This window comes from Suncus etruscus, chromosome 18, assembly GCF_024139225.1.
Source record: "Suncus etruscus isolate mSunEtr1 chromosome 18, mSunEtr1.pri.cur, whole genome shotgun sequence".
Lineage (NCBI taxonomy): Eukaryota > Metazoa > Chordata > Mammalia > Eulipotyphla > Soricidae > Suncus > Suncus etruscus.
The window spans coordinates 24,237,846-24,261,166 of record NC_064865.1 but is presented as its reverse complement, the minus strand read 5'-3'; the positions used below and the strand labels follow the sequence as shown (position 1 = coordinate 24,261,166).

General features: G+C 38.4%; 1 protein-coding gene across 1 annotated transcript in view; it reads right to left on the bottom strand.

Moving 5' to 3' along the window:
* The window catches only part of SYNE1 (spectrin repeat containing nuclear envelope protein 1), a 578,994-nt gene that overhangs the window by 249,567 nt on the left and 306,106 nt on the right, over positions 1–23,321 (bottom strand). Inside the window, exons 66-77 of the mRNA XM_049765309.1 lie at positions 22,220–22,384; positions 19,516–19,833; positions 17,566–17,721; positions 17,230–17,400; positions 16,160–16,486; positions 15,016–15,168; positions 14,450–14,617; positions 13,088–13,264; positions 9,054–9,200; positions 7,719–7,844; positions 2,597–2,773; positions 1,927–2,192 (exon numbers count right to left, since the gene is read on the bottom strand). Coding sequence (XP_049621266.1) covers positions 1,927–2,192; positions 2,597–2,773; positions 7,719–7,844; positions 9,054–9,200; positions 13,088–13,264; positions 14,450–14,617; positions 15,016–15,168; positions 16,160–16,486; positions 17,230–17,400; positions 17,566–17,721; positions 19,516–19,833; positions 22,220–22,384 — 2,351 coding nt within the window. The remainder of the gene's footprint in view (positions 1–1,926; positions 2,193–2,596; positions 2,774–7,718; positions 7,845–9,053; positions 9,201–13,087; positions 13,265–14,449; positions 14,618–15,015; positions 15,169–16,159; positions 16,487–17,229; positions 17,401–17,565; positions 17,722–19,515; positions 19,834–22,219; positions 22,385–23,321) is intronic.

Below are 23,321 nucleotides of genomic sequence, written 5' to 3'. Positions count from 1 at the left end.
CATTTATAAAAAAACAATCTGTTGTAAAGAATAAAGAAAAATATGGGAGGCAGGATAGAATGATTTCTACTGGAACAAACCAAGTCTGAGGTACACGTCGGCCAGCCAGATGGAAGTGAAAAAAAATATGCTTTTTAGCTAATCCTGACTAAATTTAGCCAAAGACTAGTAAAATATTAAATACCAAAGAAATGTATTATAAAAAATATGAAAATGGCATATATTTTATATGTGGATACATTTTTTTGTTTAATTTTTTGGGCCACACCTGGTGACTCTCAGGGGTTACTCCTGGCTTTGTGCTCAGAAATTGCTCCTGGCTTGAGGGATCGAACTGCAATCCGTCGTAGGTCAGCCACATGCAAGGCAAACGTCCTATCATTGCACCATAGCTTCAGCCCCAGTGGATAAATATTTTTATACATAAAAAATCCTCAGTGATTTGACTTCCTCAAGAACACTTCACATGGGGCTGGAGAGATAGCATGGAGGTAGGGTGTTTGCCTTGCATGCAGAAGGTCAGTGGTTTGAATCTCTGCATCCGGAATGGTCCCCCAAGTCTGCCAGGAATGATTTCTGAGCCTTGCGCTAAAAGTAACGCCCAAGCGCTGCCAGGTGTAACTACCCCCAAAACAAAACACCTCAGATTTTGTTTTAGTTTTTGTAATGATTTGGGGGGCCACACCTAGTAGTGCATAAGGTTAACTTCTGAATCTGTATTCAGGACTTATTTCTAGTGGTCTCAGGAACCACATGGGATGCTGGGGATCAAACCCAGGTCAGCCACATGTATGAGAAATGTCCTACCAGCTATACTACCACTCTAGCCCCTTGTTTTCCATTTTAATTGAAATAAATTAATTAGAATGATTAACATCTGGACAGATTTTTATTAATTCTGTAAATCACAAATAGAGAAATTTTTACATGTGATGAAACACATACGTTATTTGGGGTTTGAGGAGGACCCTTATTTTTCAAGAAAAAAAAACAAATAGAATTTTAACTAAAGGACCTGCATTAATTAAATTAAATTATTAACTGGCTTCTAAAATATATAGTGCAAGGAAAACATTGATGGAATTCATCACTCTACAGATATTAATGAGAAAGCCTGGAACATAGAGATTAAAGATGCATGAATACATAGATGAGAACCTGTAACTGGTTGTGAAATACGACTAGAAATATCTTGCAAACATCTTTGATGCCACAGAGTCATATATCATTGACATCACTGCATCTTGGTCACTTTGAGGTTTCAGAGAAAAATTTTTTGTTCTCAAGCATTTCCCTTTGACTGAGCAAGGAAAATCATAGCTATGTCCCTTTGATGACATTCAATTCTTTTTTTATCTGTGGTAGTGATGGGGGGAGTCTTGGGGTGCTCAGGAGGTGCTAAGGGTTTACTATTGGTTCTGTGATCAGAAATTTTGAAGGGGAGGGGCTCACATGGCAATGCTCAGGAGCTATTCCTGGCTTTGCCCTCAGGATTCACTGTTAGCAGTGCTTGGGGGACTATTTGAAATACTGAGGGTCAATACTGAGTTGTTCATGTGCAAGGCAAGTGCCCTACCTATTGTACTATCTTTCCAGCCCCACAGTATTAAGTTAATTGTTGTTTTGTTTGTTTTTGAGACACAGCTGGCAGTGCTTAGGGGTTATTCCTGGCTGCACTCAGGGATCACTCCTGGTGAGGCCCAGGAGAGCATATGTGCTGTTAGGGATCAAACCCAGGTTGGCTGCATGCAAGGCATGATAACACCCTCAGTATTATCACTTTGACCTAAAACTAAGTTCTTAATAATGCTCTATAAATACGAATAATGAAGATAACTAATGTTCAAATATAGGACACCTGACATTTTCAAAGGAATAAAAACTTCGGTTTTACATATGGGAGAGATGCTATAGAAGGGCTATTACCTGGCCAAACTGTCCCATTCCATAGTGAATTTTTCTAAGAAGACTTCTACCACATTCATGTGCTCATGGTAGTTTCTTGTCCTCTGAAGATCCTCTTCCCTCTGCTGGCACAGAGTGTTGGCCTGACCACAAAGCAATTCCCACTGTTCATTCAGGTGGCTGATCTCCTTGTGTTCGGGAGACTCCTGATCCTCAGTTAATTTGTTCACTTTTTCTCTAAGAGCTGTCACTGAAGACTGTTTGCTTTGCAGTTTCTTTAAAAAATCCTAAAGAAGAAAATAAAATACCTTGGGGTCAACTTAAGAGTCAAATGAACTATATGAAGAAAACTAAAAGACACTGCTTCAAAAAATAAAAGAAAACACAAGGAAATAGGGAAATATGCTCTGCTCATGGTTTAACATCATTAAAATGTCAAAACCTCTTAATGCATTGTACAGATTTAATGTGATCCCTACAAGATTTCCCATGACATTTTTAAAATGGAAGCTCTCAGAAGACATTGAATGCTTTTGTGACTGTTTCTTTCCTGGAACCACCAGAAAGTTGTTTAGCTCCTCCCTTTTTTCTTTTTTTTTTCCCCTTTTTTCTTAAAAGTGAAGCTTATGTATCTGGGCTGGGCTACCCCGGCCCACCTTCCGCGTTCTCTGGGAGACCCTTCAGTTGCTACCTTGACTTGGGTGACCATGTTGTGTGCAATATTGAGCTCCAGCTCTGAATGTCTCTTCCTCATGTTCTGCAGCTGTTGATCAGCATCCTGCAGATAAATCCAGAGCTCAGCTTTCAGGCGCTTGATTTCCTCCCAGCCCTGGGTGAGGTTCTGTGCCCAGGCAAGTCTTTCTTCAATCTGGAGCGAAGACAGAGGCTGAAGTGAGCATCAGTACAGAAACGCTGATGTCCTAGGACTCAAATATGCAATTCTTCAACCTGTATATGCTTAGACAACTCACATGTACACATGTGTGCATTCTCTCTCTCTGTCTCTCACACACACACACACACACACACACACACACTATATTTCAGTAATTGATCCAAAAGGCATATTACCTTCAAGAAAACCAAACTTTCTGCCTATTTTTAATTTTCTTAAGACTTCTAATGTACAAGATGTAATTTACAATCAGAATTGTGAAACTTATCCACCGTCTGATCTCCAAACCAAGTGAATACTAGCTTGGCAGGGGCACCCATGTAACAGCGGGATTCCCCTTTAAAAATACTCCCAAGGATGCTCCACCCACAAGCCTGTCTGGGGCAGAAGTTCCAGCAGACAGTCTTCTGGGTACTGGCTCTGGTTTGTGGCCTCTGCCCATCTGCCACTCAGTTCCCAAACAGCATCGACACTAATGTGAACACATTTTCATTTATACCATATAGGTCTATGCAGCTTGGGTCTAGCATTTCTTTTCCTTAAGTAATCTACAAACAAAAAACAGAAGAACAAACCAATGAAGTAATTTGCAATACCTCTATCATACTTAGATGACCTCAATTGTTTAAGGAAAATAAACTCAAAATCGGATACACCTCTAACCATCTCCTATACAAACAGTTCAATAAAATGCTTTTTTAAACATCTTTAATTTCCAACTTTTCAAACCACCAAATGAACAGAACAATGAGAAAACTAATGAAAACACCTGCAGGTGATACAGAGAGAAATCCTAGCAAAGTTCCCTGTTCACAACACACACGAACCTAACAGATGAGAACCTAAAATCACCATTTAATATCTTAGCAATAGAAGTCAAGGAATCACTAGCCTGTAAAATTAAGAACTCTATAGATGAACAATTCAACCAAATCAAAGAAGAATTCTATCAGAAGATGATAGAGTCCATACAACTAATGGAACTAAAAAACATGTTAGCAAGCCTTAATAGCAAAATTACCCACATGGAAAATTGCATAGAGGAGCTCAAAGAAAAATTACAAGCCAGCAATAACAAAGAAGTCAATAAAGAAATGAAAAAGTGTTCATCATCACTTATCATTAGGGAAATCCAAACATAGACAACAATGAGATCATCTTACATCAATGAGGATGGCACATATCAAAAATAATGGAGCAACATATGTTGGCGGGGATGTGGTAAAAAAGGAACTCTCAACCACTGCTTGTGAAAATGCTGCCTGATCCAACTATGGAAAACAGTATGGAGGGCTCTCTGTAAACTCAAAGTTGAGCTACCATATGACCCAGCAATTCCTCTCTTGGATATCTACCCCCAGGACAGAAAAGCATTCATCCAAAAGGCTTAAAGGGAATATCTATATTTCCGTAGATGCATTTTCTTAATACTTATAATTCTTAGTGTTTATTTCCATATGTAGAGGTTGCTTCCTCCATCCCTTTTTTTTTGATCTCCTTAGGAGATCTCACTTAGGATATGAGTTCAGGTTAGAACCAGGGCATAGAGATTGCTCAGCTTGTTATTTTTATCCCCATATGCACCAGCAGTATCATGTGGCAATGTTCCTTTTTACATTGGCACACTAAAATGAAAAATCTTAGGTATAGAAAGTTCTTATCTGATATGGATAGGAACTCATAAATGTTATAGTTCAGGGTGCCTTTCACCCTGAATATTTGTCACGAACACTTGACTTAAGCCTCAGTTGATCAGACAGTGATCATCCAATCCCAAACCTTGGATCCCATTCTCAGAACTGGCATGGTTTTCTGCACCAGCACTAGGAGTCAAACTCCCCCCAGGGGAGGCCTTAATCAGGCCTGGCACCAACTTGCTCCAGAATAAGTTCCTGATGAGGAAATAGCAACAACTTTCTCTAAGGGCAAGTTTTCCTGACTCGCCAATTATCAATGGAATGAAATGAAATTAGAAAATGTCTGTGAAAACCTGGCTTTGACATAGTATCTGCAAAAATGAAGATCTCTAACTACAGAAGCCTGACTGCGACAACTGCGATTGTGTAGAACTTTTCCTGGGGCTACGAAGAAAGACCTTGGAGTTGGACCAGAGCCTCTAGAAGGCTAGTATGCTTCATGGGAAGAGACATCTTGTTTCTTTTTTTCCCCCAAAATTCGCTTTAAATCCAATTCTCAAAAAATTCTCTCTCTAATTTTCCCAAGATTTGCTGCACCTATGCAAAAAGAAAAAGCCCCCAAAACACAAACAAACAAAAAAACCTGCCACACACACCTATTTTTAAGATTTTTATTAAGATAGGGGCTCCCTGTTTCTTTAGGCATTTCGTCTCTAATTTGATAGGGGCATCTATCTATCTAACATCGAACTTGATAGGGTTACACTGCTTCTTTAGGCATTTTCTCTTTAATTTCCCCAACATTTGCTGTATCTATGCCAGCCCCAAAACAATAAACAAAAAACCCTGCCCCCTCACCTTTTAAAAAAATGTTTTTTATATCTTTTTGATAGGGGCTCCTGCCTTTTTTTATAGACCTTAGGAACATGAAATACTTTGTTTTACCTCTTATTTCTATGTCTTTCTACAAACTGAGAAAAGAAAAAAATATGGATGGAGCCCAGGGCCAAGTGGTCTCAGGTCTACTGGAGGGGAAAAAAAAGGTCAGAACTAAATACACAAGCCAAAGTCAACGACAAAAGATTTGAACAATAGAATCAAGAGATCAAAACTACATCAATATAAACATAACATGGACCTATTATACTGGTAGACTAAGGACTAATGACGATGTGTGGGGTGCACGCTGGGAACTTTGGTGGCCAGAGATCAATACAGGTGGTGGGAATGACCCTAATTCACTGTCACTATATACCTGAAATATAACTAGGAAGGACTTGTAATGCACAATGGTCCCAACTTATAAAATGTGAAACTTTAAGAATTTGAACTATTGATTAGATCCAAGTAGCCCAAATGGCTTTTGATATTGTGATTTAAATAGAAACATCTGTTTCTCTTCCTCTGAATTTAATCTTGGAGTTCACTAGAAAAGAGAACATTGTTTTCTGATGTACATTGGATGATACTGCTGGTGCATTCTGGAGTTTCTAAGGTTTTGTATATATTTTATATCTTCATCTCTGGCCTTGAAACCATATAATTTATTCCAATGGGTCATTTCTGTAAAAATATACAAAATGCCATTTTTCATTAGGATTAAAGAGACATGTTTGGTAATAAAAGTAAAAACCCTACATTATTTTAAGATATTTTTCTCTTTTCATGATTTTACTACTCTGTGAATATTTAACCAATTGAAACCCAACACCAACTCTTAATTTAAGTCATATAAATTTATTGATTTGGGGTCAGCCCTGACAATGCTCAGTTATTAATTCCTGGCCCCACCTTCAGGAATTACTCCTGATATTGCTCAGGGGGCCATATGGGATAAAAGCCAGGTTGACTACATGGAAGGTAAGTGCCTTACCTCCTGTACCCACCAACTCTTATTTTCTTCTACACCCAAACATTACATGTTTGGCTTAAACTCAAAGACTATGAAGCTTTTAAGTTTAAGGCCTCAGAGGCAATTTCAGAAGCCTTATAATGCCATCTGTCTGCTCTAGGTGGTATTGCTAGTATTATCCCCCAACACTGAATCCAGATAATTTCAGAAATTTTCTTACAAGGCTCAGCACTCAGTAAAATAGCTTAGAGTTCCAACTATATGTACAACAATCAAGATGTACATAAACTTAGATATACAACAACAAAAGAGTGACTCAAGAAAATGTGGTGCATATATACAATGGATTTCAACATAGTTGTAAGGAATGATGCCATCAGCAATTTTCTGCAACATGGATGAAACTGGAAGACATTATGTTAAATGAAGTAAGCAAGAAGAAAAAGAATAAATAGAGAATGATATTACTTATAGGTGGTATTTAGAATAACTACATGAAGAAATGCATTGGTTTTAGTAGGAATTATCTCAAATACTCCAGGTCCCAGAGTATCTGGAGAAGGGGACATAATAATGGAGGAGGAACACACTAATATGAAAGAATGGGGGACAGGTGCATTGGTGCTGTTGAGAAAGTACTAGAGTCACTAACAATAGTCAGGATCAACAACAATAAAATATTTAGACCCAAACTTTAACAACATCATCATCAACAACAAAAAAGGGCCTGTTATGCTGCCACTCTGTGGGACAGAGTGGGGGACATGGGGTAGACTCTGGAACATTGGTAGAGGGAGGTTGACACCAGCTGTGGGCTTGGTTTTGAAATCTTGTAATCTAAAACCCAATATGAATAACTTTGTAATTCACAATGGTTTAAATTAATACATTAAAAAAACAAGGCTCAGAAAACTCAGTTATATTAAATATAACCTACAGAAAAATACAGAAAAGGAGCAAGCACAAAAGAGAGAATAATAATTATGGAGAAATGAGAAGAGGTGCCATATAATAGTTTGATGGCACTAAATATCTCAGATTCAACTAGATGTCTCGATATCAGATTGTAGACAAAATTTTTGTAGACTTATTTGCAACTTAAATATCTTAATCAGTAACCCTGTAGCAAAACTGTGTCCAAGGACATCTTTTAAAAAATCTAGCATTAGGGTCAGAGAGATAGCATGGAGATAAGGCGTTTGCCTCTTCTGCAGAAGGTTGGTTGTTCAAATCTCGGTGTCCCATATAGTCCCCTGAGCCTGCCAGGAGCGATTTCTCAGCATAGAGCCAGGAATTCCTCCTGAGCGTTGCCGGGTGTGACCAAAAAACCAACCCCCCCAAAAAATAAAAACCTAGCGTTAATATTAATAAAAATAAATATACTGACAGACAAATCCAGTGTTATTACATTTTCTTTAGTTTGTTTTACCATTTGTTCTATTTGTTGAATGTCTTTTGCGGTGGCTTTCACGGAAAAGTTTGACAAGTCACACATGGAACACAGGAGGTCTAAGTAGGTCCTGGCCTGCTCTTGCAAAGCTCTGAAATGTTTGACCTAGAAAAGATACCCATGATGATCATTACATTACAAGATCTACTTTACCATGCTCATTACTTTCACTCATTATTTGTTGCTAATTGGGGTCTTTCAGACAAGAATTCAAAACACACTGTCGGGAACCATCTGCTTAGCAGCTGTTTCTCATTGATTGCAGTTAGAAACCATGGTTTGGTCTGGGAAGGAGGAACACCCAAGATTCTCTAGTCATATGCTAGCTTATTTGCATTTTAGAGGGGATTTATATTCTACTACTCTGGCCTGCTTTTGGAAACATACTTTGACATATTGGTGGCATAAAGCAGCATGTTAGTGTTTATAGAGTAAGCTCCATTGAAGTTTGATTTTATTTTTTAAGAAAGGAAGAGTGAGGTTCAACCCTGAGACAATGGTGGAAGGAAAAAGACACAGGTATGGGGTGATGTTATAAGGTAGTATGCATAACATCACAGTGTCTAAAGGAAAGAAAAGAAAGACACAGAGAGACAGACAGAGAGAAAAAAAATCTTGTCATGGATGCAGGCATTGGATGGGCAGAAGGGAAACTGGGGACATTGGTGGTGGAAAATGTGCACTGGTGAAGGGATGGGAGTTGGACATTGTATGGCTGAAACTCAATCATGAACAACTTTGTAATGGTAAATCTCATGGTGATTCAATAAAAAAAATTTAAAAAGAAAAGTTGTATGCATGAAATCTTTTCATTGACAGGGTTGTAAAATGATAAATCAAGGTGAAAAAAATCACTAAAAGCAATCATGCTTATTGCTTTGTCTCTGCAGGAAAGTCAGAGTCTTCCCCCTTGTAGTTAGCCAAGCAAGGCTTGTAACAGTGGCCCTGTAATCTTTGCACAGGAACAGGAAGCGATGCTACCTGCAGTCTTCAGGCTTGTAGCACAAAGCAGTGCCCACCATCAATCCAATTCCCTGTAGGATTTCTGCTCTTAGGATGCACAAAGCATACATGCCTGGCAGGTATAGATGCACGTAGTAAAGCCAAAATAGATTCTTGTGAGGAAGGGCTGTTGCTGTGGAAAGAGAGGGACTCCAAAATTTTGAAAGAGGAATCTTCCACTTCCCCCTCTTATCCAGATACTGCTGTATCCCCAGGTACCAGTGTTAGTGGGCCCTGAACTGGTCCTGAGTAGGTTTTCTTTAAACATTTGCACACATCACAGAATAATTTCCGCTCTCCAGAACCTGGTACCTGTTTAACAGTTTCTGCTCTGCTCAGAGGAGGATGCAAGTTTGGTTTCAGATCTGGCTGGACTGCAGAAAGCCACACCTGGCACTGCTGGAGAGTGTCTTGGTGGCTCACATACTTCTGCAGCTCATGCTCCAAACTCTGGTACACCTGGGACAGAAAGACCATGCTCAGGTTGTTAGAGCTGTCCTAGATTACTGGAATCAAAGAGGATGCTAAGTTCATTTCATGTGACACCATCAGCACAACCTCATGGATTCCCCAACACCATGCAGCCACCCAAGGAACTTACATATGTTCCCACATTCTAAAAAAGAGTTCGATGACTAGCTCCAATTTATAACTTTTCAAGCCATGTATTACACTGAAATCTCTTAATCAGGAGAGTCGATGGGATCAGGGCTTCTGTAAGCAGACATGTGTCTGGACAGCTCTAATCTTGGAAATAGATGATCAACATGGGAGGAGGACTATGTAGCTGCTTCTCTCCCCTGAATCCCCCGTTTCTGTATAAATTATTCTCTATGGTCTGTGGGCCACTATTTTTAATAGTACTTATTTTTTTAAGCCAGTCAAATTGAGTAGTGGGGGGTTATATACCCACTTTTGTGATACTAATGTTAATAAGTTCTGATAAACCACTGCCATCAGACCAGCCTTCATAGTATTTTTTTAAACTATGGTCTGTGCCCTTTTGTTTATACTGAAAGTCAACCCCAAACAGCACATCAGGAAAAAGATCACTAGTATTTCTCTAACTGAAGGGCTTCTCCTATATAGTGGTGTTGGAAGAAGAAATTGGAAAAAGTGGGGTACTTCATGTGTGGTCTCCAAGGACTTCTGTTTCTGTTCTGAATACTTGTGCCTCATTCCTAATGATAGTCTATTTCTAATGACATTTTTCTTAACTTTTGTTAACATTAAAAAAAAAAAAACCTGTATGGCACAACGTAACTACTTGAGGGAGAGATTATCTTTATTTCAGTTTCTAAATGTGATACTATGATTAACCACTAGAGGAGATAGTTACTTTAGAGCAGGGGTTTTCAAACTATGGCCCGTGGGCCACATGCTTCCCACTAAGCACATTTATCTAGCCTGTCAGGTGTTTCTGCTGCTGCTGCCTGTCCTGCTTAGCCACCGATTTTTCCTGGGCCTGCAGTGCACGTGTGTAGGTTGTACACTGCACTCTCTGAATCCCCTCCTTCTTTCTGTCTCTAGACTCAAACTATACTATTTTTCATAGTATTTTTTTAAACTATAGTCTGTGTCCCAGTGGTCTAAGGAACAATGAACTTGCCCCTGTTTAAAAAGTTTGATGACCTCTTATTTAGAGATTAGTATAGTGTTTATTTGAACAGATCACGATGGATATGACCTCTAACCATTTTATTTTATTTTTATTTTATTTCATTTTATTTGTTTATTTTGTTTGGGGGCCATATCCCACAGTGCTTAGAACTCACTCCTGGTGGATGGGAAAACATATGGCATGATGGATACAGAACATGCAATGCAAGCATCTTATCCACTGTATTATCACTCCAGCCCCTAGTGTTTACTTTAATTTTGTCACGTATAATGTTCAGTAGTAAAGGGGATTCTTCAGTGGATCAAATCATCACTCAAGTTTGGAACTAGATTTTGATGTTTAAGAAAGAAAACACTTATGAAAACAATTTTCATCTTGAGATCTTTTTAAACCTTTCATCCCCTGTAATTTTCAACTTGACATATGAGTTCTCTAGAACTCAGACTATTCAGCTGGCAACTTGATGAGGATAAGGGTACAGAGAACTTTTTTTTCAAAGAAAAATTTTATTTAGGTTTCTAAGCCTTCCCAGGCCTGTTATGAAGCTTTTCAAAAAGTATCTGGAAAAGGCTTAAAGGTTTTCTCATAGACTTGTAGGAAGAGCTCCATTCTGATAAAAGAGGCTGCTACAAACAAACAACAAACAAACAGACAAAACAAACAAACAAAAAAACCAACAAAACACAAAAAACAAAGTACTTAAAAGGAAACCAAAGCAAAGTAGAATTGAATGATAACAGAAGATAAGGATGTTTTAGATCATCATTTCATTTTAGAAGATACATTCTAAGTGAGAAATGATTGTTTTCTCCTCGGAATCAAGGCCAAAGATGGAAATAAGATCAACTCAAATTGTGGTAGTTATTTTGTTTGTTTGCTTTGCATACAACAGAAGCAATCCCTGATATGCTCTTTCAATCATCTGTTCATCAATTTGGCAATGAACTATATCATTGAATAATTCTTTATTTTTATTCCAAAAAGAAAAGTAAAAAGAAATTCTATCTTTAATCTGTTTTGAATGGAAAATGTAGGTTCTAAGTATATTCACAGAGTTGTATGTTTTATAAAAATTTATGTTTATTTTTTGCATTGCTACTTATGGTTTTTTAAAAAATTATAACATCTCCTATCAGGCAGTCTGAAAAATAAAATCTCTATACAAGGAGTAGAAATACTAACTTTATCAGAAATCACTAAATCCTTTTCCTCTTTCCCCAAAGTCCCCTTTCCCAAAAGTCTTTCGTAAGTACCATGATGCCTTTTTTAAAAAATCTTTTTGTTATTTTAGGGCCATACATAGTGGTGCTCAGAGCTTACTCCTGGCCCTGTATTTGCTCAGGAATCATTCCTGGCAGGTTTAGGGTGGGATATAATGGTGGGAATCAATTGGTATCAGTCTTATTATAAGACAAGGTACCTTATACCCTGTACTATCTTTCCAGCACCTATACTTCATTGTAAATGAACTATTGAAAGTAAAGTTTTAAAATCTAGAGAATTAGCTAAAGTCAACAAGATATTTTTTTGTAAAGTATTTTATAAAATTTTAGATATTATGGTTACGTAGTGGTAACTTTTATAGTTGTGGTGTACAAAGCTACCACATTCATCACCACCTAGAATGTTATATTCATTATTATTCTAAATAGTAATATTTAGATCATTCTACTCCTCCCTGTCCTCAGCTACTTTTTTTTTATCTATTTCTAACTCTAAGCAGTCCAGTAACAAAATACAGGGGCTCTTTGGGATGCCATTTAAAATTTTTTAGAGTATAAGAAAAGCAACTAGTTAATTTCACTCACTTTCTGTTAAAAAGACAATTCAATTCATCTTTGACTTCTATAAATAAAGATTATATTTTAGTGGAAACATGCCCATGAAAATATAATTGAAACTCTCTACTTTTATTTTTTTTTCATTTTCTATAGAGTAAAAATTCTGAATAACATCAGAATTTAGGTCACATAGAGTTTAGAAAGTATTGTGACAATTACAAAATATATTTTTTTGGTGCTGTAGAATAAATAGCTAAATTGTTAGTATTTGATAATATGTCAATAATAATAAGGGTAACATGAGCTGGAGAGATAATACAACAAGGAAGTCACTTGCATTGCACGTGCCTGACCTGGATTCACTCCCCAGCACTGCCAATGAGCCTTTGAACCCAGCAGGTATTACCCCTTATTGCAAAGCCAGGAGTCACACTGAGTATCAATGGGCATGGCCCCCAAACAAACAAAAATGCTTAAAACTATAACAACAACCTAACAAAACCTAATGTAAGCAAATATTTTAAAAAATACTGTATTACATTTATATGATTAAGGTTTTGGGGAAATATCTGAAATTAACTGCTTTTTGATATTAGTAAAGTGTAGTTTTTTGTTTTTAAATTGGGAGTATCTCCAACTGAGCTCGGAGCATTATCCCAACCACTGGTATTTGGGGAACATTCAGACCTGGGTATTAAACTTGGGGGCTGAAATGTGTAAGGCTTATAATAGCTTATTATACTCATTGAGCTATTTTTCCAGTTTCCAAAATGTGTGCTATATTAGCTCAGTATCCACAGGGAAAGTGTAAAATCAACCTTCCATTTCTGTCTGAATGAGCATACACAATGTCCCCAGGGACTTTCTTAAGACCTCTGGAGTACATTTCCACACCTCCCCCATCATGATTTATTGTCATTCTTGAACATTCCAAAGGGACGTACCCTATGAGCTGTGCTGCAGATGGCGGAGTAACTATCTTTTGTGCCTTGCAGATGTGCCTGAACATTCTGTTCCAGTTTAGCCTGAAGGTGGTCTGCACACAGGCTGATCAAGTTGTCAGCTTTTGTTTTAAGATTGTCCAAACGTTCTTCAAAGCCAGCAATTTCTTCCATCATAGCCTATGAAAAAGAACAGTGTTCTCATAATCATAAACAGCAAGATTAAGATAAATAATTTGACTATTGAAGTTTTCAAAAGAATTTTATAATTGATCTTTATCATCATAGTAGCAAATGAAAATAAAACCATAGGTTTTTTTCATCATAGCAAAGTTAATAGGTATGTAAGGAATGATGACATAATCTTTTAGAATAGAATGAATTGGGGGTCAAAGCAATATAGTATAGTGGGTAGGGCTTTAGCCTTGCACAAAGTCAACTCAGGTTCAATCACTGGCATCCCATATTAGCTCCTGAGCTTGCCAGTAGTAATTTCTGAGCACAGAGGCAGGAGTAACCCCTGAGCACCACCAGATGTGACTCTCAAACAAAAACAAACAAACAAACAAAAATAAAAATAGAGTGAACTGGATGGGGGGGTAGGGGAAAAAAGAACAAAGTGAATTTACGGCTAATCTCAGAGAGAAAGTTAATCCATGATATTAGTATCAGATGAAAGAATCAGTTTTCTAGTAATATTTGCATAATATATATAAAAATGATAGTTATTTTCTTTTTTTTGTTTGTTTTTTTTTTTGGGCCACACCTGGCAGTGCTCAGGGGTTACTCCTGGCTCTGTGCTCAGAAATCGCTCCTGGCTTAGGGGACCATATAGGATGCTGGGGATCGAACCCACATCTGTCCTGGGTCAGTCACATGCAAGGCAAATGCCCTCACATTTCCTGTGATGTACTGGTTAAGATTTTGCATGACTATATGGGTATTATTTTCCACTATACAAGGAGGAAAGGAATAATTTCAGAGAATCTAGTCTCACCAGCTAGGAAGAAGAAATTATTTCTCATTTGCACACTGTTGCTCTACTCCTAATATTCCTTAAGTACACTATTCTAGTGGAAAAATAAAGAACCTTTCTAAAAATTCTGTGACCAAAACTGTTCACCTGGGGGATGGAGTGAAATATTCTAATGTTTTTCAGGAGTTGAAATGACAAGATTCAGTTCTGATCTGTATAATCACATGCATTCTTTCATACATGTGTACACAATGCTGTTATCCATGTAAACATGCATAAACTCACATGTTCAGATACATGCACTCACAAATCCACTTCTAAATATTCATATCACATGATTGTAGTTGTTCAGGCTCTCTTGTTCATAACTCTTGAGAGGGCAGCTTTACCTTATGGTGGGCTAGCTGCTGTGTGATGGTCTCCAGGCTACTGGTCTCCATGAGGTCTGGTGCCACCAACCGGCTCGACATGTGTAGCAGCCACTTTTCTACCTCTTGGAGTTCACTATTGTAATCTTCGTGGTCCTTGACTTTGAGCTCCAGGTTGCAGACATGTTCCTGTGAAACCAAGCACCCATGAAAGGAGACTTCTATTCAAAGGACTAAACAAAAACCTACGCAGACTCTTCCTTATTTGTACAAATGCAGTGCATGTCATAGGTATGTCAAGTTATTTATCAAGGACAGAAAAAACAGAAAACTGGTGCCTTTATACATTTCAGCTATAGAAGAACTATTGCCTGTCATAAAACCCAAGAGGTTTCAGGGCAATAAAAACTGATTGACATTGAATCCCAATGCTTAAGTGAATATAAAATAAATCAGAAGAAAAAATCAGGAGAAAAAATAAAAGTAAAGATATGTACTAGCCCTTAAATATTTCTGACAGAGAAAATTCTGGATCTCCTTTAGAAAGACCTAAGTATATTTTCATTGAATTTCTTATGGTATCTTACCTTTCCTGCAGTGCAGAGGGCCTGATAATCACTGTGAAGTTGATCAATTTTTTCTTTTAAAGTAACATCCTGTACCAGTTCCAGAAGAGCTTCTCCTTTCTCTTGCATGGACTTTACAGATGGTTCATGGGAGAGCACCATTTGTTGAAGTGACTAGAATTCCAAAGAGAAAGGAACATTAGCTTATCTCTATGTTCAAAATACCAAGATGCTAAAACTGGGGGTATTATGTAGTACTCAATAGTGTTCTAATTCATATTTTATAAGCCAGTCACTATCTTTTCCCCTTCCTACCTCTCCTCTCTCTATACTCTCCTCTCCTTTCCATTATCCTTTCTTTACTAATGTCATGATTAAATAAAATCCAAGCCTCACACATACAAGATTCCACTGTTAAGTTCTATCCCTGGCACTCTTGTGTTTCTTATCTCTCTCATATGAATGAGATATCGTGTTTGCTCCACTTGTTTCCCAAAGCATAATACCCTCTGGATCTGCTTTGGGGCCTACACCTGGCAATGCTCAGGGGCTAGTCCTGGCTTGGCACCCAGGGTTTGATCCCTCGTATTCTAATGAGCAACAGTGCCAAGAACTGAATGTGGACTGCCTATATGCAAAACATGTATTCCAACATGAGTTCTCCCCAAGTATTTATTATTTCAAAATTTAGTTTCTAATATATTTTGCTCTTCCTGTTTATTAGGAATATTTTTATTGGTTAATTCGAACTCATTCTAACTTTTTATGTTAGTTTATGAGTCTTTTGTATCCAAAATTTAAGGGGAGATTTTTTTTATCCAAAATTTGTATCCAAAATTTAAGGGGAGATTATGAAACAGATCAAATCTAGATGTGTGAGATTCTGAGGCCAAGAAGAAGTGCCTGCCTCTCTCACACTGTCAGAATGAAGGTCGCTGAATTAAAATAATCTTTGACTATCAGGCAAAAACCACTTCCAGATGGAAACAAAACTCTTATGTAGAGTATGTCACATGTAGGAATGTATCATTTTGCCTTGGCAGAACAAACATTCTACAGCAACTTTCCATCACCCATGAGAAGCAGTACTTCCAGAAACTGTGCTCTCTCCACAGACACCCCCTTCCCAAATCCCCTCATGTTTCTATCTGTCATGGCACAATACCTTGTATTTGGATAACTGGGCCTTTTTTTCATATAATTCCATTTTGGCTTCTTCTGGAGTATAGAGGATCTCTTGGTATTCTGCTATCCATTGAGTCAGAGCTTTATATTTATCTGAGAATTCTTTGGCCAAATGAAGACCTTTTTCTACAGTCATGTGTTCCTTCCGGAGAGTGCTGGTGAGCTCTTTCAGCTGTTCCATGTGACCCTGGATCTCTTGCTTCAATATCTCTGCTTCTCCATTCTCCAAGTACTGTAGAGCCCTCTCTCCTTTCTCCCGAGCTGATTTCAGCAAACTGTGACCCTTTTCCATGTCATTCAGCAAGCCCTGAGAAGATAATCTGGTCTTATTTTCTTTTCCTTTTCAAGAAATGACTTTCAAGTCCTATTTTTATGGCACCCATTTTCCTTCAAATTAATTTTGAAATTTAGAGCTGAATTGAATTGCCAAGAACACTCTTTTCCTTATTTTAATGTATGTTTTTAAAAGTCTTGACCAGGGAACCAGGGAAAGCATGCTGGGGATGGGGGTATAGGAGAGGAAACATGGGGTCACTGATGGAGGAAAGTTGATACTGGTGGTGGGATCAGTACTGTAACCTTGAATTGTATAACCCAATTATGAATACCTTTGTGAATCATGGTGCATTAATAAAATAAATTTGGGGCGATGAGGCCACACTAAGCTGGGCTCAGGGGTTGCTTCTGGCTCTGAGATCAGAAATTTCTCCTGACAGGCTTAGTGGACCAAATGGATTGTTGGGTATTAAGCCTGAGTTAGCCATGGGCAAGGGAAGTGCCCTATCCATTGTGCTATCTACCACTCCAGGCCCTAAAATAAAAAGTAAAAAACAAAAGAATTTCATAAAGTTTATACCCAAGCTATTGACCTGTGCACGCAGAAAGGAAGATCTGATTTAGACTCAAACTAGCCTAATCTTTGATTAAGATTAAAACCCTCAATTAGACCCAGAAGAAATAAACACACATGACCCCAGCATCTCTGTGAGAGAAAAGAGAGGCTCAAGGTAAAGAAGGAGCTTGGAAGATAGTTTGGTATCTGTATCCTACCTCCAAAGTCTTAAGTTTCTTCTCCATTACCACCTTATCCACTTTGTCAGTCTTGACAGCCACATTCTTGAAATTCTTATGAGTGGAGTTGAACCAGTCTGAATAAGAACTTAGGGATAATTCCGATTCTTCCAAACTCTGGATCTCTTCTTCCAGGAATTTGATGTGTTCCTTTGGAAAGAGAACAGAAGAAAGGTGAACAGTGAATTTAAGGACCTGTGCCACTGATGTTTCTAATCAATCCTTCTATTCAGTGGACTTAAAGGGAAGGAGAATATTTTGGTGACAGAATTGCATGTACAGGCTGATATTAATTAAGCTCAGGGCTCTGCTCACCAGCACTTGGAGAAGAAGGGCCTGGTATCTGGAGGTGAGCTGGGTGGCCTGGCAGCCCAGGCGGCTGCTCACGTGGCTTTCATCCAGGATCTCCTGGGCCCATGCTCCAACCTCCTCCACTTCATCCCTGTAGGTGGTGATTTCCTCATGCCACTTCTGAAATGGGGGGAGAGTACAGAGGGAAAGCCTCAGTCTTAGGCATTATTCTGTTTGGGGGATCCACACCTGGCAGTGCTCAGGACTTACTCATGAATTACTCTGCACACAGGGATAATTTCTGGTGGAGTTCGGGGAACCATATAAGGTGTAATGAATTGAACTTCCAGGTAGTCCTTAAGCAAGGCAAATACCTTACCCATTGTCTTTCTCTCTAGACCTAATCATAGGCATTCCTGTGTGTGTGTGTGTGTGTGTGTGTGTGTGTGTGTGTGTGTGTGTATTTGGGCCATACCCAACAACACTCAGGGTTACCCTTTGCTCTGTGAGTAGAAATTACTCCTGGTAATCTCAGGGGACATATGGGATGCTGGGGATCAAGCTCGGGTCAGTACAAGACAAATGTCCTCCCAGCTGTGCTATCAATATGGCCTCCTCAAAGGCATTCTTGAGGAAGACAAATATACTATTCAAATAGGTTTATGCAAATCTATTACTTCTCAAAACTAATTGATTTTAGCATCTATAAGAACATTAATTCTGAAGGCCCAGAACTATAGTACAGAGGAGGAAAGATACCTTGCACTCATCCAACTTGGTTTTGATCTTCAGCACCTCATATGGCCCCTAGATCCTGGATTGATACTTGAGTATGAGTCAGGAGTAAGCCCTGTACTCTATTAGGAGTAGCCTCCAAACCCCTCAAATAAAAGTTAATTCTGAGTAAAAATTTGAAAAAATGTTTCCTATATAACCTCATGAAAAATTGTATTACAACAATGTAATAAGCTATACATGCTTGATACACATTTACTGTGTGTATATATACTTAAGAAATTATATATGATGTCAAGAAATAAGAGAGACTTGCAATGATTTTGTACACTAAAGACAAACATTAACATTAATGCTATAACAAATTGTTAACCTGAATAAGAAAATAAAAAATTAAATATAATCCTGAAAGGCAGGCAATTCCTTCAGTGTGTATATGTGCTTATATCTTAAAATAGTTAAACAAAGAGGAATTCCAAAGGCATGAACATTAAGCCTTTTTGTGCCATGAATTCATATAACAGTTAGAATAAAGTTAATTACCAAGTGTTATTTCAGTATACTACATAACAGAACAATTTCACATCAGAACTATAAACACACATTGTTACCTTCTGAGCACGTATATATCATTACAAAGCACATTGAAAGAAAATGTAAAATAGTTCATTAAATCATATTTTATGAAAGATTAATTTAAGATCATTTAAATGGTTTATAAGAAAACAATGTTCTGTTGCCATTTATTTTATTTAGATTTTTAATTTTGAGTGGCTTGCGAGCTTCCCACTACTGTTGCTCAAGGGCAATACCTGAGTCTGTACTCAGGAGTGACCCTGGTGGTGTCATGAGGACCGTATGCAGAACTAGGATCCTAACCAGGGTCTGCAACATGCAAGTCTAGAGTTTTATCCCCTGTTGTATCTTTCCCTTCCTGTTATTTACCTTAATGTTCTATCTGGGCAACTAGAAAGAGATTTTGTGAAATCTTAGTCTTAGACAAAGTTACTAACGTTTTGTTTGTTTTAGGGTCACACCCAGCAGTGTTCTGGACTTATTCCTGGTAGTGCTTGGAGGACACTTTGTAGTGCCAGGAATCAAACCCACGTTGGATGCATGAAAGGCAAATTGCCCTACCTGCCATACTATCTCTCCAGCCTCACAGTTACCAAATATTTTAACAAAGCAAGCCAGGTGGCATTCCAACCCTTGACAAAGACCAGGAATGTAGCCCAGTACCTTCATCTGATGTAGTTGCACCTCCTTGGCAGCCCGGTTTGACTGACGGCCAGTTCTGAGACTCACTTTCTCCTCCAGAGGCTTCAGCCATTCATCTACTTGCTGACATTTCTTCTCAATCAGCCGCAGTTTGTTAACAACCTGGTTGAACTGAGTCCGGACCTCAGACAATCTCTGCTGGTAAGTCTGCCAGTCCTGCCGGAGAGACTCCAGAGTGCGATCCTCTGTCTGGGGGAGACCTGAGGGGATCACATTCTCCCTGGCATGCAACACAGAGTTCAGCAGAGCCTGGCCCTCAGCACAGCGAACTTGCAGTTCCTGTAAGAGAAACATCTGGTGATGACAGTCCATCCGGAGTTCACACACAGGCGATTTCTGAGCGCATATTTAGGAGTAACCCTTGAGCATCACCCCCCAAAAACACAAGAAAACAAATCATATCTTATAAAAAAAACTTTTTTGGTTTTTTTGTTTGTTTGTTTTTGGACCACACCCGGTTCAGTGGGAGCACCACCTCTTATGTGCAACTCCCCAAAACTCACGGTTAAAATTCTTTAAACATTACACCTGGCAGTTATGTAACCTTGGGTAATCAGGGTGGCCACAAATACACACATTTTTAAAATTTTTAAATCCAAAATACAAATTACTCTTAAACTTACTTTCTATTCTACTTTTCTTTCTTTTATAGTTTGCCAAACTTGTACTGTTAAAGGTGTAAAAGGAAGAACATATATTCTGACCATATTTACTCTGCTCACGGGCCATACCAACATTTTCACCTAAGAGCCATCCTTGGCAGTGCTAGGGGAAACTTGGTCCAGGGAGGCAAAGAGGGCCAGCTAGTCTCTGTTACAGCTCCTTAGTTCCAGTGCCAGAGCAGAAAGAGATAATATCTACATGAATTAATTAGGGCTGTGTTCCAATAAAAATTGATTTAAAAACAGGCAATGACTAATTGCATATAGACTACAATTGACTAATCCTTGTCCTAAATCTTTCATTTAACTATTACCCTTTTCACCTTTCTAACAGTCTTCTCTATTGTACAAACCACTACTGATGAGATCAATTCATAGATCTCACACATTTCAAGTGAAAGAAAAAGATGATTCAACATTTTTCTACTGGAGATGTTTTGTGACTCTCTTCAGGACTTGCTTGTATAGAAAATCATTTGTGGATGTGTCCCGTTCTGTGGACTGATACACCAAGTATGCTGTAGCATATCAGAATTATACATTCTGCCATGCCTATGAAATTCGCAACTCCAATATCTTGCTCCTTTCTTCCTTTTAATATCTGTGACCACTCAAAGTCCATTCAGGTAAATGGATGTGTGGCAAAAAGGAGCTAGCTTTGGAGCATATGCACTACCATGAAACAATTTCCTTCTACCCAACACAAGAGAAACAGTTGCTGGTAACCAGTGAGCTGTTGGCTCAGGTCCCTCACAAAAGCCAAGATATTGGTTTGTGCATGCCAGGAATGCCTGGTGTGCAGTCCTGGCAGAGGTGATTTAGAGAAAACAAATCCAACACTTTCAAAACAAATGATTCCAACTGAAGTTGGCCTATCAGAGATTCTTGAAATAAGGTGAATGAGGGGAGTCTTTAAGAAAAAAAATAGAATTTGGACCCTGCTAACTTGTAATGTTTAGTTACTTAATGAATAAAACATCATCTCAATGAGATTCTCTCCCTGTCTCATTTTTCTCTTCCTCAAAGAAAATTGAATCTTAGAGATTCTCTTTAGTCTGAAGTCCTCAAGAACAGTGCCAATAGCCTAATCCCAACCTTTGTTGACATATTTTCCGAGACCAAACAGAAATAGCCATTTGGTACATCAGTGAAAGCCATCTCAGATTCTGCCTTATGAAACCAAGTAGAGGAAGAAATATGGAGTTGGTGTAGTGGCTTTCTTCCCTGATTCGGGACTTCTAAACTCCTACTCATCTTTCTAGTTTGATCCTACCATAAAATCTTTTACATTGCTCCATTGCTGTCCTTACCTCATTATCTATTATCATCTACCAAGCGCTTTGCATTTCTCATTTGATTGCAAGTCACTGGGAGGCAGATAATAATATGTAAAGGATCTTTGCCTGAATGGAGAGGCCCACCAAGTAGCTTCCCTGAATGCAATAGTCACTAAATGCTAAATGAGAAAAGTGGTTCCATTAACTTTTCCTATTGTATCTGTCATAGCACCCTGATCCAAACCACTGCTCTGAACATCAGCATTGTTTCTATTTTCATGGACTCCTCCTTTCTCAGCCCTGCACCTTTATCCTCAGCAATGTGGGAAATTTGAGTTGAAATAAATGGCCTGTGTTGGTGCCACCCATTGGATTTTAAGCAGTATTACATTTTAATGACTGCTGGCTCTCACCTAATTCAATCAGTCCTTTAGGGAGAAACAGGCAGGCCAGTTAGTACCCCAAATTAGACTGCTTGCCAGCTGTTCCCATTGATGGCCACTGGAGTAGCTGAACTAATTGCCTTATTAAACCCTGTTTAATCTAAACTGCTCCCAAACTGATCTTGAACAGTGAACCATGAGGGTCCAGATTAGGCCTTACTAGGTGCCCCTTACTATATGTGAGCTCTTTGTGGGGCTTGAGACTCTATTCATCTTCTATTGCAGAAGGTAAAACTTAACATTCAGGATTAAGAATTTTGTTTTCAAGTGAAGTCAGCTTTACCTGAAGATCCCTCAGTGTTGTCTCCTGAGTGTGGGCATCTCCTTCAAGAACTGAGTATCGGTCCAGTTTTGCTTGCTCTTGCCCCAGCCAAACTTCAAAGGCCTGCAGATCTCGCTGATACTCTTGGTGGAGGCAAACGCGTTTTTCAGATTTGGTCACAGCTTCCTATATTTGCAATAAAGACAATATATGATGATAAAGATAAGAATGTTTTACTACATGCCATGCCAATGTATTAGGAAAATGCATACTTTCCTGTTTGAAATAAGCTCAGTTATTAACTGTTGAAATATGAATGAATTCCTAAAAGAAGAAAACTCCATTTTTAAGTAATATTATAAAAATGTTTTCAGGGTCAATAATGAGGTTAAAAGAACATTATGTTGGATTAACTACTTAATCTATAAATTCCTTATGTAACATGTTGTGATAGCACATCAGAAAAAGGATCGTTCATGTCAAAAATATGCTTTTACAAATAAAGAAAATAGAAATTCTTGGGGCAGGAGTAGTAGTAGGCCATTTGCCTTGCATGCTGCTGACCTGGGACAGACCTGGATTCGATCCCTAGTATTTCACGTGGTACCCTGAGCCTGCCAGGAGTGATTTCGGAGAGCAGAGTCAGGAGTAACCTCTGAGCACTGCTGGATGTGATTCAAAAACAAAACAAAACAAAACAAAACAAAACAAACAAACCAATAAAACACAGAAAATAGAACTTCTTTTGGAGGGCATTGGGCAAAACTGGCAAAGTTCAGGGTTTATTCTGCAATCAGGAATTACTCCTGGTGGTGCTTAGGGGAATCATATGGAATGCCAGGGGCAGAATCCAGGTTGGCTGTGTAGAGGATAAGTTGCCCTACCTAGTGGGCACTGCTACAGCCCTGAAAATAGAAATTCTTGTGACTGGTGATATACTATAGATTCATTTGTCATATAAAGTGGATGTACCCTAAGAAGTTATTGTTTTCTTATCAGACCTAATTCTAACTATATTTGGTAATTAGTTCCAGCTTTAGAAAACTTGTATTGTGAATAATAATAATGCACTTATGAGTTATCATGAAGTGGCTCAATTCTTTTTTACCTTTCTTTTTCTTAA